Genomic DNA, 15,011 nt, shown 5'->3' with positions numbered 1-15,011 from the left:
ATATACACATACATTGTACATCCATACCAACTCCCATACTTACCTTTAATTTTTTGTTCACTTTACAACAGTATCTGTACAACAAGGCCAAATTTAGAGGACCGAAATCTGCATAGAAACTGTAATCAAAGAAAACAAATTGGTTTATAGGTGGTCAATAACGTTTCAGAATAATTCTGGTATACCCTGCACACAAAACTAGTATTAACCCTAATTCTAACCCTAACCTTTACCCTAACTCCTAAAAAATAGGGTTGCACAGGGAAAACCAGAATTGTCTTGAAGGTACAGGGTAGCCTAAACCAGAATTGTCTTGAAGTCACAGGGTGCACAGGGTAAACCAGAATAAGGCTCTGGTTTTTTTAACATGTATCAAAAGTGTGAACTGAGAGGGTAAAAATGAAATTGACAGAAGACACTTAAAATATGTCATTTCTCAAAGCAGATGACTTGAATTTTATGAAAATACAAAACTTGGAGCTTAATTCTGTTCATTTGGTCTGTAAACTTTGTAGACCCTTTGGCCAAATGAGATTTTTTCATAAAAAAGCATCTTGTTGCCAAAGCTAGATATTGCTTCCTGTAATGCCCATTAGTTACCAAATTAGTTGTCATAGGAAAATAATGAGTCCAAGTTACTATTGACCAAATATGGCCATTCTGCGATCACTTTTAGGTAACTTTTCAGGCATATGAAACTGAAAATGGGCAAAATAGCAGGTTTGGTGGTCAAAAATATGCTCTAAATGTAATTAATTTCATCCACATATATTGCTAATCCATATGTGAACAAGGTAATGATAACCAAGTACTGACATATCAAAATAAGTTTGATAATGCATTTGTAGTAAAAATGTAACTCTAGATACTCGTGGGTGTCGGATGTTACATTATTTTGTTAACATGCAATATTTGCAGGTATCTGGCCCTATTTCTAAGCACATATTAGTTCAAAAATGTAAATGATAATCACTGTCAGATGATTAAACCTATCACTTGAAAATCTAATCATCATTAAATGATATTTTCATCTTACTGAAGAAATTTTTTAATTTAGATGTATATACATGTACATGTACTGATATGGCATTTATTCATATACATTGTTACCCACATCCTTATTGTAAATGTGCACTGGACATCATAATAAACCAAATTAATTAGCTCCCTGAAGCATTAAGTTGATAATACAAAGGGCTACACCTTTCTTACAATCATAATCAGGCTTTCTTTTACGTCTTCTCAACTTAAGAGTGTTTCGGATGTTACATTACGTTAACATGCAATTGCAATCTAATTGAACTTATTGAGGGAAGAGTGTGATCGGAATCCGTCCCTCACGTGAGGGACGGACATCAATAGATTAATTGCTGTGTTTAATTAACCCTTGTTAAAATTTATTCCTCTAAGTTAGGTTAATATATAACCCTTCAACCAATAGTTATTTCATGCATGAAAATGTTGCCACATGTGCATCAATTATTTAAGCTATACAAAATTTTCACGTGTGAGGGACGGAAATCAATAGAATAAGCAATCACTACCATTAGTTACATCTTCAAGTTTTCTATTGAAACTTATACACATGTTTAATCAATATATACTTTTCATGAAAGAGTAATGTTCCATCCCTCCAAAAATTAAGAAATTTGACTCAGTTTGTTTTCAAGGCGCCTATGAAGCGGGTCCAAAGTTTATGTGAGGGACGGACATTTTCTATGTGAGGGACGGACAAAATGTTACAAAATTTCAAATTTGGCAAGATTTCTCCAAATCCACCCCTAATGCTATCCTTGACATCTAAATGAAATGCAGTTGTCAAAATAATTCAAGTTCAGTGGAAATATCATATGATTATACCCGCTAAATACTTGTGTGAGGGACGGACAGCTTGTCTGTGAGGGACGGACATATGATGGCCTAAATATCTTATTCAGTGTGTAATTCACTTTTAATTTCAAATTACACAGAAGTTTTACTTCATGCTGTTTGTTTTCAATATCCAATTGTAGTTTTACTGATAAAGAAGCAGTAATTAACAATAATATTAATTTTAATAAGTTGGTGTGAGGGACGGACAGACCCTCTTTTTTTAGCAACAGGATCTTCAATTCCAAATGTTTGGGAGCATGACCTTCTGGGATTGGCATGAATTTGTTTTAGACAGACTCTCTGACTGGGTAGAAGAATTGGGTTTAATATTTAGTGGCCAACTATTTTCACTCAACATACATTGGTACCTGTACATCCAAAATAAGTTGGTGTGAGGGACGGACATGTCAGTCCCTTAATTAGTTAAGGACTAATAACTCTTAGATTTAAAGATTGGTAATTTTAGTTTCTTTTATCTCTAGTAAGGTGAGCACTAATATTGATAGATAGGGTGTATGCTATTTTAATTCCTTAGAATATTTCTCAGAGAAACAACTTTTTTGGATTTTTATCCGTGAGGGACGGACAAAATTTCTAGCATTCACCTTCCATGACCTCCAACTCTCTTCTGAAAGACATCTAATTAAAAATCTCATTGATATTTCATGTGGCAGGGGTTGCACTATTGATATGTAAACAAAAATATTTTCACTCAACATACATTGGTACCTGTACATCCAAAATAAGTTGGTGTGAGGGACGGACATGTCCGTCCCTCACATCAATTAAGGACTAATAACTCTTAGATTTAAAGATTGGGAATTTTAGTTTCTTTATCTCTAGTAAGGTGAGCACTAATATTGATAGATATGGTATATGCTAATTTAATTCCTTGAAATGTTTCTCAGAGAAAAAAACTTTTTGGATTTTTATCTGTGAGGGACGGACAAAATTTCTAGAGTTCACCTTCCATGACCCCTCCTATCTTCTGGAAGACATCCAATTACAAATCTCATTGATATTTCCTGTAGCAAGGGTTGTACTAATAATCTGTAAACAAAAATTGACAATAGCTAATCTCTTCCTAAGAGAAGTATTTTCATAAAAATGCAACATAGTGTCCGTCCCTCACGCTACAAATAATGCACGCAACTTTAGCGGCACGGAAAACACAAAATTTGCGACAAATTTTTTTTTTTTTTTTAGATTATTAAAATATAATCCTTTCCACCAAATTAAAACCATTTTTTATGGAAATTTGAATAAATCCTATTTTTTCACCAAATGTTACCCTATTTCCGATCACACTCGGAAACATTTGGCACATTTCATTATTTTAGCATAATATCAATCACTTTGAATGAGAAAACCTGTTGAAATTATTCAAATGATTCAAAATATGTGTATAATTAAAGGCAGTGATTCGGATGTTACATGATGTTAACATTTTTACAAAGTTTGATGGTTGGAAGTTGAATTAACAAACATGAGATCATTGCATTATAACAGGTATGTTGCCATGATGGACACTCATACATTTTTTAATGCAAGGCACAATCATTTATCATTTGCACACATATAAAATATGCAAAAACTGATCGTATTAAAACAGCTCATAAGTCGGTGTTAACAAATAATTCCCATGAAACTTGTTCTGTTGTAAGAGTATTTTTCTTAGTGGTTAATTTGTTTCCATTGATAATTTATTGTTTTATCGGACATAATGAAGCTGTACGAAGCATAGTAAGTATTTCTCCTGCTTCGTTTCTGGTATATGTGCATAGTGATTCCAATATAGGCCTAACACATACGTACATACATATATTTTATGTTAAAATGATCACTTTTTTATGAAAATGCAGCTTTTTTTCAATTTTGAAATAAATGATTATGACAAAATTGCTACTTAATTATTTTCAATAAGTTTTAGATATCATCTAATGCTAAAATATTATAAAGTTAATTGAAATTACAACTTCATTTTGGACTTGTTAACAAAAAATGGGTAACATCCGAAACACATTTTAAATCAAAGTATTTTGCTAGTGTAATGGAGAAATATTCAGTGTAAGTTGCTTTTCAAATTTAAAATAAATTTCTTAGGACATGTGTATATGTCAGTAATGAAATTAATTTGAAAGGAGTGAACCAAATTAATTATGTTGCTTTTTATCTGATGTGTTATGCATAGAGACAATAGATATTGTAGAGCTAACAACTTGTAATTTTTTCCACTAGCAAGGTTTACAAAGGTAAAATGGAGTCAGCAATATTAGGAAAATGAGGATGTACACCATATTTACTAGAAATTCACATTCATTTAAGTGTATATTCTAAAATCTTCTTACAATGCCCTGTTATTGGCCTCACTTTCCGTTAACATTTTGCCTTGTAACATCCGAAACAAACTTGACATGTTAACAGTTTGCACACTCAAAGAACAAAACTGGGTATGGTAAAAAATATTTCTACTATGGCCTTCCCATGATTTCAGATCCATTTGACCTTTTTATTTCCCCTCTAATTAAATTTCTTCAACAAAATGTCACTCTTTGTGTCTCGGATGTTACATTTGATTCGGATGTTACCATTGTTAACGGAAATGTTGTGTGGCCAACATTTTACATAAAGTCAAGAGGAAGTGAAATCATTTTTCATTTAGATACTTGTTGTCATGTCTACTTCAACTTAATAATGAAAATTCAAAGCTACTATTGTTCTTCACATAATTATAAGACAATATGTATTCTTTCGGATGTTACAAAACTGTTAACGGAAAATGAGACCCATTTAAGTAATGCTTCACCATAATTTGAAAACATTCAACCGATACAAAATTTGCACTTGCAATTATTTATATTGCCCTGAGGCAAACATTTAAAGTATTTGTGTATGTTTTACATGATAAAACAATCACTTAGAAGATGTTAAAAATAGAGCAAGATTGTTAACGGAAAATGTAACGTCCGAAACATAATTTTCAAGTGCTCAAAATTTTTTCATGTTAGAAATTATTTAGGTAAATCTTGGATTTCTTGGATCTTGTACTAACATGTGTTCATAAAATATTGAACAGAATACTTAGAGCTGATCTGGTTTTATTTTGTAAACAAAACAAATTAGTCACTTTTGTTAGGTTGACAAATTTCCGTTAACAATTGGACATTTGGTCTTGTCATAAGTAAAGAAAGAAAACTGGGACAAATTTTGTTAAGCTATGGGAGATTAGCCTAGGTATACACTACATAAAAATATAAAAAGTTATCCAGAAATAGGTCATGTGTTTCTGCTGGGGTCTCCCAAAGTGTCATTTAGCCTTTTGATACATGTTAAAAAAACCAGAGCCATAATACAAACGTTTCTAAAATTCTATGGTATGTGAACTGTTAAAGACTATGATCATGCAAGTCATGTTACCATGGTTACTGCACTCCTGAATAGATTTTAAAAGAAGCACAACAAATCGTACAATATCATATTTGATGGAAATGTCAACATGGATGTGGTTGCCAAATTGCCATTAAGTGTAATTTACACAACTAATCTTAAACATCATAACTCTCATCAATCTTTCATTATCCGCAAGCAGGGTTCGCACTAGCGTTTGAAAGTAAGTGGTTTTCTTAAATGTTTTTTCTTACGAAGCTATCAGCTCATGAACAAAGAAGTTGTTAAAGCGATAATATGACAATTGATTGGTCGGTTATGGAAAGCCAGGGTTTGCCTACTGCGGCAAGGCGTCATCTCCTATGAATGTTGTTTTTTGAGTATACTTGTTTACAGGCCTTTTGTTTTGAGGAGAGCTAGAGCTGTCACTCTCCTACAGCTCTCCTTTTAAAATGCTTTTGGTGTGAGCTATAAATCAATCCCCTTAAATGCAGGATCACAGGAGCTGATTTTTATGACTTTACCCAATAGTTTTCACAGAAGTTTATTAACAAATTATGACTAAATATTGATCAGTAAAAATATACTTGAATCCAAAATTACACTTTTTGCATTCTACTAGGTGTCCATTAGGCATGAAGACCAACTCTCCTGGCTCGCCCACCAATCTCCTTTTAAAACAGCTTGACCACTCTCCTTAAAAATGTCAGGGGAGCAGTAAAACAACTCACCTGCAAAAATCTAAAACACAAGGCCTGTGTTTAGAGAAACAGAGGTAATGGCGAGCACATATGAAAAAAATTTATTTGCGTTTAAATAAAGCGCATTTATAGCGAATAAAAAATATCCTGGGTTTTAGTAATTGACAACTGCAATGAATTCTTTGGAAGATGAAAAATGTAAAAATGTCATTTACATACAAATAACGCATCAAACCCAACTCAGACATAGTTTTCTATACTTTACAAAATTACATGTTTTCTCTTGCATCTGTAAAAAACATGGAAAACTATCCCTGAAATATTGTACCTGAGGTAGAGGGGAGCCTGGCCTAACGGTTTAAGCGTTGGACTGTAAATCCAAGGGTCAAGGGTTCGAATCCCAGGTCTGCTCCTGATGAGGCTGAATGAAAAAATTCTGAAGTCTCTATTTTGGAACCCTGCAGTTTGGACACAGTATGATTTCTGAGTCCTAACCATGACTGAGAATTGAAAAACACTTGTTTGACTTACTTTTCATACATTAATTCATCATCTATACTGAAGTAGTGTGTATTAGTAGTACTCCGGGGTTTATTCCGCAAGGTGGCAAAATACAGCCGATCTGCAAAAACCAAACAAAAACAATTCAAAATATTTAAATACCGTACCGTAGCAAATTAAATGTTAGGGACTACATTAAAAAACGGGGGCGTTGCATGTTCAAAATGTGGGGCGTTTAGAATTCAATTTTCAAAGAAAAAACTCGCAAAATACGACTTAATCATAATTTGCACAAAAAACATGTTTCAAACTTGATTTTTGCATAAGATTTTGCAGGAAACATTCTAACAAAGTTAAATTCAACATTCTCGCTTTTACGGTTTGTACCGCTACGCTTATCAGGCTTAGCAAAGTACATGTAGCTACAATAGCAAATCAGATGCCCTGGTGAATAAAAAATTGCTTATTTTGAACAGTTCAAAATTTTGGTGAAGTGCATCATTTTAGCATTATTTTTGATGCGATCTGTTGTCAACATTCCGCTGTTTACTATGAATGAACTTCCATTGCTAAATGCACGGTGTCATTCTTCAGCAAATCTGACTAGATGTTGAAAGCACAACATTTGTTCTCTAGCTCTAGCTGCTCTACTAGCAAGCTGAATTTATACTCTATTGCTTTTGCAGAAAAGCGATTCTCACACATGCTCAGTGTTTACAGAGATGTCAACAAGTCATTTTTTGCAAGTCAAGTCCAAGTCACAAGTCCTTATGTCCAAGTCCCAAGTAAGTCAAGTCATTTTGAAAAAGTTGCAAGTCAAGTCAAGTCACAAGTCATCAAATGACAAGTCAAGTCACAAGTAAGTCACAATTTGTCACAAGTCACTACAAGTCTATTCACCCGTTGGTCATTGTGGGATTTGTTGATTGGGTATTCAATATGGCGGAAATCAAATTGAGTTTCGGAGTACAGTACTAACAAAGTCTGATGCACTAATCACTATAATAGTGAAGCTTATGGTCACATTGGTACATTGTAGTTCAAGAACAAGTTTTAGGTCTACCGTCTACTAATATTCACAAATTCTACGGTAGTCCATAAATTTCAATTTACAGGAAAGTAACCTCAGACTTGCGTTGGTGACAAGTCATTTTTGTCAAGTCCAAGTCATTTTGTGTAAGTCACAAGTAAGTCAAGTCATTTTGGCCATGTGTTTTGAACTCGCCACCCTTAGCGTTACATCACAAATATTATGAATTTTTACACCAATCAAGTTTCAAATTAGAACACAACTATCAACCCTAAACTAGCAAAAGTATACATTTTTGAAAAGCTGAAGGCATAAGCAATTCAAATACCGTATTTCGTCAAATAAACGCCCCCGGGGGCGTTACATTTTCCCAAGGGGGGGCGTTTATTAGAGGTCATTTTTAGCACGACAATTCCCGTTAAAATCATTAGGTAAGCTTAAAAGTCACGCTAAAATGACGAACTATGAACCTTTGACACTGACTTTTGGTTCACTTCCGGGTTTACGATGCAGATTTTCGCCATTTATTGCTGCTATTACCGACCATGGGAGCATCTTGGTAAGCTTACATGTACTACACAAGATAGCATGGAAATATCGGAATTTTTGAAACATCTTGGGTGAAAAACGTGGTGGGGCGTTTATTTGAGGGGGGGCGACTATTTGACGAAATACGGTATACACATTTCAACTCATTGTACAGGGTGACCTTGAAGTTATACAGGGTGGAATAAAAAAAATTCCAAATAAAAAATGGGTCACTTAATGCATTGCTTACATTTGTGTATTACTAACTTGCAGTTATAAACTGACAGTAAACAACATTGATTTGGATAGAGGTTAGGGGGAGCCTACTGACTTGGAAAGAAAAAAAATCACAGCTGTTTGGTAATCTCGGAATACAGGGTGTCCCAAAATATGTTCAATTTTTTTTTACAATCCAACATATTTTGAACTGCAACATTTTACCTAGGCACCGGAGTTTCGCGCGATTTAAAACGGCAAAATGCGCGGCCGGTTTTTTATAAAGCGCGAAAATGCGCGAAAATTCAAGTCAAAAAGCGCGAAAATGCGTTTTCCAGTATTTACCCTGCTGCTAGTCAAAAACTTGCGTCCAGACAGATTTTTTTTCTTCCATCTGAAATTCACGATTATGACGATACACACGTACCCTGGGTCTACACCTCATCAAATGTTGATTGTTAAAAAAAAATAAAAGTGCATTTTCGCCGTGATATTCCATCTCCGTTTGCGCCATGCTAATTTTTCTCATTTCTGTGTCAGTTTTGGTCCGAAACGTGGTCAAAAACAGGTGCAAAAACATGAGCAAAGTCTGTCAATCTTGAGCAATTTTCGTTCGTACTTTCACTTCCGCATTTCTTTTTTTAAATTAACGTGTTGTTGATGCTACAAAAACTAAAACACGCGCTACCACAAATAATACGAAAAAGGGGTTATCATTTGGATATTGTCTTTAAAATTGCTTTTATTCATCGTAATAATAATACTAATAAAGGAAACCTAGATTATTTATGAGAAAATAAACTTAAAATATTAAAAATTGAATATTGTCAGGTTGTGATTTAATAATTAAATAAACATTAACCGCACGTTAGCGGCACATGCTTGGTTGTAAATAAATCAATCGGGACTTCCCCAGGCCAGCGATCGTTCGGAAAGCATGCAAAAAGTGCACGATTTCCTGACGTTGCATTTACAAATATTGCAGAATTTACTTCTCAGCAGGTTTGTCGCAATGACGCACACTAACGGGAAGCCTGTTATGTTGTAAAAAGGTTATTATTGGTGAATTTACATTGAAAAGTAGTGTGTTTGGCAAAATTCTCAAAATTCACGATGGACCACCAAAATCGCGATGGACCCCCAAAATCGTGATTTTCTGCGCTTTTTGCGTGATCGCGCGAAACTCCGATGCCTAATTTTACCCCTAACCCATACAGAAAAAGTAAGTCCATATTTAGATTCCTCATCAAATTTCCTCTCAGAGAATGTATACTTTGACTATGATAGGATAAGTAATTAAATATTGACAGAAACTTTTAGATTTTGAAGACACCCGCATTGCTTACTACAGTGTTTACTGTGAAAACGGGTAGTTTTGTACGTAAAAGTTTGTATTTTATAGACTAAACCAATCATAAAGAGTTCAAAATGATTTTAAAAAAACAATTAGCATAATTAATAATCTTTCAAAAGAGCTCTTAACCATGCCTGTAGCCCATATGGATGTAAAGATATGATCAGTTGATTCAACGCGCACACACAAAATCTGTATTTCTCATAGACTTTGTACATACCGCCACCGCCTCAACAACCACCTCGGCCATTCTCAACTCAAAAAACTATAACTCCACTATCTTAGCTGATAAACAATTCTCCTTTGGAGGTCTGCTAGGGCACTCATTTAGCTACAAAATGACACCAAACACACTACAATACCTTTTGTGTAAGCAGAGATATGACAATTTGAACGAGTCTCGATTTGGAAAAGCGTAACAAAACCACCATTTTTGGGTGGCGAGTTCAAAAGGCGTGGCCTTTTGCAAAAGTTGCAAGTCAAGTCACAAGTCCCAAAAATAGTGACTTGAGTCAGACTCAAGTTCAAGTCACACGACTTGAGTCTACATCTCTGAGTATTTTATACTTACATTTCCAGAGCGTCGAGCCGATCAATTGATTCAAATCACTGAGGCAAAAATGATGTCGCTTTTGCAAGTTGAAGAAATCTCAACTTCCCAGCGATATCGCTTGACACTTGAATGCATCAACCAATCATACAACCACCTGGATCTATTATTTTGCTAATTAATTTACCTTCCTATAGCCAAAATATTAAATTCTCGATCATGAGAGCCAACTTGGGTACGCTGTACGCACAGTTATTTGCTACGCAAATACCTGCGCTTACGGCACAAACACAGCTTTTAAGAACTGACCAATCACACGGTCGTTGCTAGGTCAAGGTTCGGTTGTGTAGAAAAGTATGCTGACGCAGAAGGTACATCTTCTAATGATCGAGAATTATAGAGGGCGACGTTCAACTCAAAAAGTTGCGACCACAGTAAATGGCTTAACTGTGTAATCCCCAGGAAAATACAAAATTTTGAAATTTGGACACCAGAAACTTGAGACGTACCGGTAGTCAAAGTGCTGGTCCTTTATCCTTGATACAGAAGTCATCATCATGATCATGCAGTGACTGATAGTTAGATTTCATAAAATAAAATCGCCTTTGTGTAAAACGGATCATCGTGGTGAAAAATGATGCATTACTGGCTCATTTGTACAGGCATTGTCAATGATGGCCGCAGAAAAATGAAAAATTTTAAAAACAGACATTTGCTCATAACTTTGTTGATATGAGCTACAGACATGCATATGGTTGACCCCTCATTTTTTAAGTTAAATGATCACCTTTTTAAACAAAATAATTTCCATGTGAAAAAACCTACTTGAAAATTTTGTAATCATGCCCAGCTTTGGGGACACGAGCCCCTCGCCCCCGGGATAAAATCAGGGAGGCAAAAAAGAAGGGCGGCGGAAGAAGAAGCCGTAGTCGAAAAGGGGCGGCAAAAAAAGAAACAAATTTAAAAATTTTGAAAAAAATGGGACTAGTATACATCAAATTTTCGGTAGTTCCGTAGCGCCTTAATGATTTAATAAAATTGCTCTTTGGCTTTGCACTTTTTCAAACCATCGTCAAAAAAACTTGGGTCAACCTTTTCGGTATACCTGATCTCATTCGGCGAGTATATCAGCAATAGCGAATAAATGGTCATTTTTTACTCTGTTCAAAACGTCACATGTACACCAAATACAGCCCCCGAAATGGTCTACTTTTAGCATGTCTTTTAACTCCGAAACAGTTAGTCAAAGTTAAAAATGCGATCCCCAACCCTTTGCTTACCTTTGGACGAATTTGTTGTAATCTCCGCTAGCTCCGTGTTGAAAAATGTCCGGTACTTACCCGGTACAAACATAGAAATGACCACATTGCTTCAGTCCTGGTATGAATATTTCTTCCGTAATCCAATGGTTCCAAGAATCCAACGTGGGCCTGTTCGCCCTGTTGTTGTGCCCATGTCACGCATATATTACGGCAGCGTTCGAATTAAGGTATTTTTTGAGGTTGTCCACCGGACAACCTCAACAAATGTTTTCGTTGTCCGAAAATATTTTTGGTTGTCCGAAACTTTTATGACCTTTTGAGCTTAAGTTGCAAGTTTAAAAAACAGTACACAGCCGCCAATGTTTAAAATATTCACACATCGCACACTTTCCCCAAACTCACCTTGTTGCTAATAAAATATCAAATATATTTGCCCCCCAAGCCAGCTGTTTACATTATAACCGAATACCAATACATGCACATGGCCAAGGTTAGGTATAAAATATTGGCTACAAATTTAGGGGAGTTTTTTGTTTTGTTTTGTTTTATTTCTTCTTTAACCTGGGACACTCAATCAGTTGAAAACACAATTAATCATCTGTTCTTCCTTGAGGCCCAGGTTTTTACTACAACTACCAACATTTTTGGTCATTAGGCCGTGTAAAAATTTAATATTTTGGTTCTCGCCCCTCCCTCCTCAATTTCTGGGATTTGTCAGAGTTTTTTTTTTTTTTAGATTTTTCAATTTGTTAGCCGTTGGAATGATTTATGAAATCTTCATACATATAAATAAGTTTATTAGAGAACAAGCATCACTTCCAAGTCTTTTTGTGGTACTCTAGGGGTTTATCCCTGAGAATCTCACATTTGAAAAAAAAAAAAAAAAAAAAATTTAAAAAAAAAATGACATTATGGTTAATGTTCGAAAAATATACTAATAACCAAAAAAGCCTGTTTACATTGAAAAAAAAAAAAAAAACACCTCCCTCCCTCATCAATTCATGAAAATCCTCTGGACGAGAACCAAAACATTAATTTTATACGGCCTTATTTCTTCTGAACATTTCAATTCAAGATATATGCAGTGCATTTTATATTAAGCTTACTCGGTAACAGCAGTGCACATTTTTATGGTTGTCCTTCGGACAACTGCCTACAGCATTTTGGGTTGTCCGACATACATTTTGGTTGTCCCGGACAACAGGACAACCACTTATTTCGAACACTGAATTACGGCATACAGGTTGCGCTGTCCTCTGACCCTGACTGTTCGTCACGTAGACAGACCGTGACCTGGGTACATGTACAAAGCAGGGGATGCGACTGCGAGCCGCCATTTTGACAGGTATCTACTCTTCAGAAAAATTACTTTTGTTGACGTTTTATATCAAACAATTTTCGATAACGGATTTCTACTAGGATTTCAATTTTTTATTAATGAAGGTGCATGTAGTTTTGAGGAATAACACGGGATGTTTTGAGTTTTATTTCAACTGGTGGTGTAGGAAGGTGAGTGAATTCGTGAATGAGGCCGGGAATGAGATTTTCTTGTTTCAACGATCCGATAGTAGGTTACGAAACGTAGGCTAAAAATGTCTAATGACGCCGCCATGTTTACATGAAAACATTAGCTGCTGCGAGGTCAGTGTCGTTCAATTCGTTACCTAAATTCCTTTCAGGATAGTCTGATTTCACTTATTTATAATGTGTACGAACGTCCTCCATACAAACTCAAAAGTATGAATGCAAGGTGTTATTGCTGACAACAGAAACATTGTTGCAACGTCATTAAAAACAGGTATGTACTACAGACGTACTTTCGCTGAAACGTGATACAGGCTAGTAAAAGGCAGTCTGCCTTTTCGGGCTGTTGATGAATTATGATTGAACGGGGCCGCAAAATTTACCTTTTCAGCAGCCCCCCCGGAGAAGCGCCACGCTACATAAAACTGTACTGTCATACTGCAAAACTTTTAAAAGTTTAATCATTGTAATGTAGGCCGCAAGTTCATCATTCATCAATCAATCACATGATCATGTTAGGAGTTTTTAAAAACTTTTGTTAAAAATTACCTTTGATTATTTCTGAGGCACTAAGTAGTTCGTTCTCCTCCGCCATCGTTTTCCGATAGAGGGATGACATCTGGCTTCCAGAGGGTTATAATCCACGGTACCCTCCAAATAACATAAGCTTATGCAATGTTGAGATGTCGGTTTACCAATTCAAAACACAGTGTTTTGGCCTTACGTGTGTGTGTACGTATTGCTGGCCACAGAGTGCACAGATCAAAACACACGACACGGAAGCACAGCACCAACTTCCAAAGCCAACAGGTTAAAAACCGTGGCGTCCCTACGAATGACACTAAGCAAGCACTATTTTTTATATGTTTTTTAGAACCAGTATCTCTCAAATATTACTGAATATAAAAGGAAAATAAACTTTATGGATGATTTTACATCCGTAATTTGTGCCGATGCTACCTGCAGTGAACGGCCATGTTTGAACATTGAAGTAAACTTGTGACGTTTATGTCACATGTGCGTGAGCAGCCAATCAGCTTTCTGGTATCGCCGTCGTCAAGTGATATGCTAATTGTGTACTATTTACTACGACAGGTGTATTTATTTATTTTCATCATGTCAAAACCAATAGGCCTACATTAGGGTTTTAATATCTTGATTCATTTTCTTCTTTTTTTTTCTATTCAATTTTAATAATCATAGGGCCATACAAATATTTTTCGTTCCTCTGTTCATATACTTTTTAAAAATCTTTCAGTCACAAAAAGGGCTTTTATTTTCCTGTTCTCAAGGGAGAAACAAACCAAAAACATCACACCAAATATGTGGTGGACTTTTTAAAATCAATATAATTCAATTGGAATTTATGATTTCAATTCAAATCGCTGAGAAATCTAATCAGATCTGAAATCGAAATCAAATTAGATCGATTTGACAATCCTACAACTTACAAAATGGCCTGCCAAAAATGCTTCCCCCAGCCTGCACCCCCTTGCACTTCTTCAAGTTCTTGCCAATTTTTTGACCCAATAATTTCAAACCTTAAAAGGCTTTTTTTTTCTTAAGTTTTTTTTTCCATTTCGGAGAGCTTTATTTAAAAGGTATCACATACGGTCCAAAAAATCTCTTGCCCTCCTTTTGGCTTACCAAAACTCTCTTTAGTCTTTCTTTCCCCCTCTTTTTAGTGCCAATTGCTTGCTCCTACCTTCCCCCGCTCAATAGGCCTACCCAGTGGCGGCGCCAGGAATTTCGGGGGTGGGCGGCATGGGGGGAAAGTGAATTTCAGGGGGGAATCGACAAATTGTGCGCAAAATTGCTGCAAAAAGTGGAAATTTACTTTCTTGGGGGGCAAGAAAAATATTTGGGTATTTAATGCCTTTTGTCCATGCGTGATTTGAATTATCTTGCTTTTGTGAACATTTTTAGTAAATACGGACTTGACTGAGGTCAATGTTGTTAGCCAAAGTGGCATGATTTTGGAATTATTCATGAACTACGATAGGCCTATATCAGTGATCCAAGCGAAATTTTGAAAGCGTTAAAAGACCCAAACAAACAAGCAAATAAATAAACAAACAAAAATACA

At 35.5% G+C, this 15,011-nt stretch overlaps 1 protein-coding gene across 9 annotated transcripts in view; it reads right to left on the bottom strand.

The window, feature by feature from the left end:
* Window positions 1-13,916, bottom strand: part of LOC140141132 (dual specificity protein phosphatase CDC14AB-like) — a 130,524-nt gene extending 116,608 nt beyond the window's left edge. For all 9 annotated transcript variants that reach the window (XM_072162928.1, XM_072162921.1, XM_072162924.1 and 6 more), the window contains exons 1-3: window positions 13,475-13,916; window positions 6,492-6,582; window positions 44-119 (exon numbers count right to left, since the gene is read on the bottom strand). In XM_072162928.1, coding sequence (XP_072019029.1) covers window positions 44-119; window positions 6,492-6,582; window positions 13,475-13,544 — 237 coding nt within the window. In that variant the 5' untranslated portion in view covers window positions 13,545-13,916. The remainder of the gene's footprint in view (window positions 1-43; window positions 120-6,491; window positions 6,583-13,474) is intronic.
* Window positions 13,917-15,011: the final 1,095 nt, after the last annotated feature.

This window comes from Amphiura filiformis, chromosome 19 (assembly GCF_039555335.1).
Source record: "Amphiura filiformis chromosome 19, Afil_fr2py, whole genome shotgun sequence".
NCBI classification, from domain to species: domain Eukaryota; kingdom Metazoa; phylum Echinodermata; class Ophiuroidea; order Amphilepidida; family Amphiuridae; genus Amphiura; species Amphiura filiformis.
The sequence above is the reverse complement of the archived record's forward strand: the minus strand, read 5'-3'. Positions and strand labels throughout refer to the sequence as shown.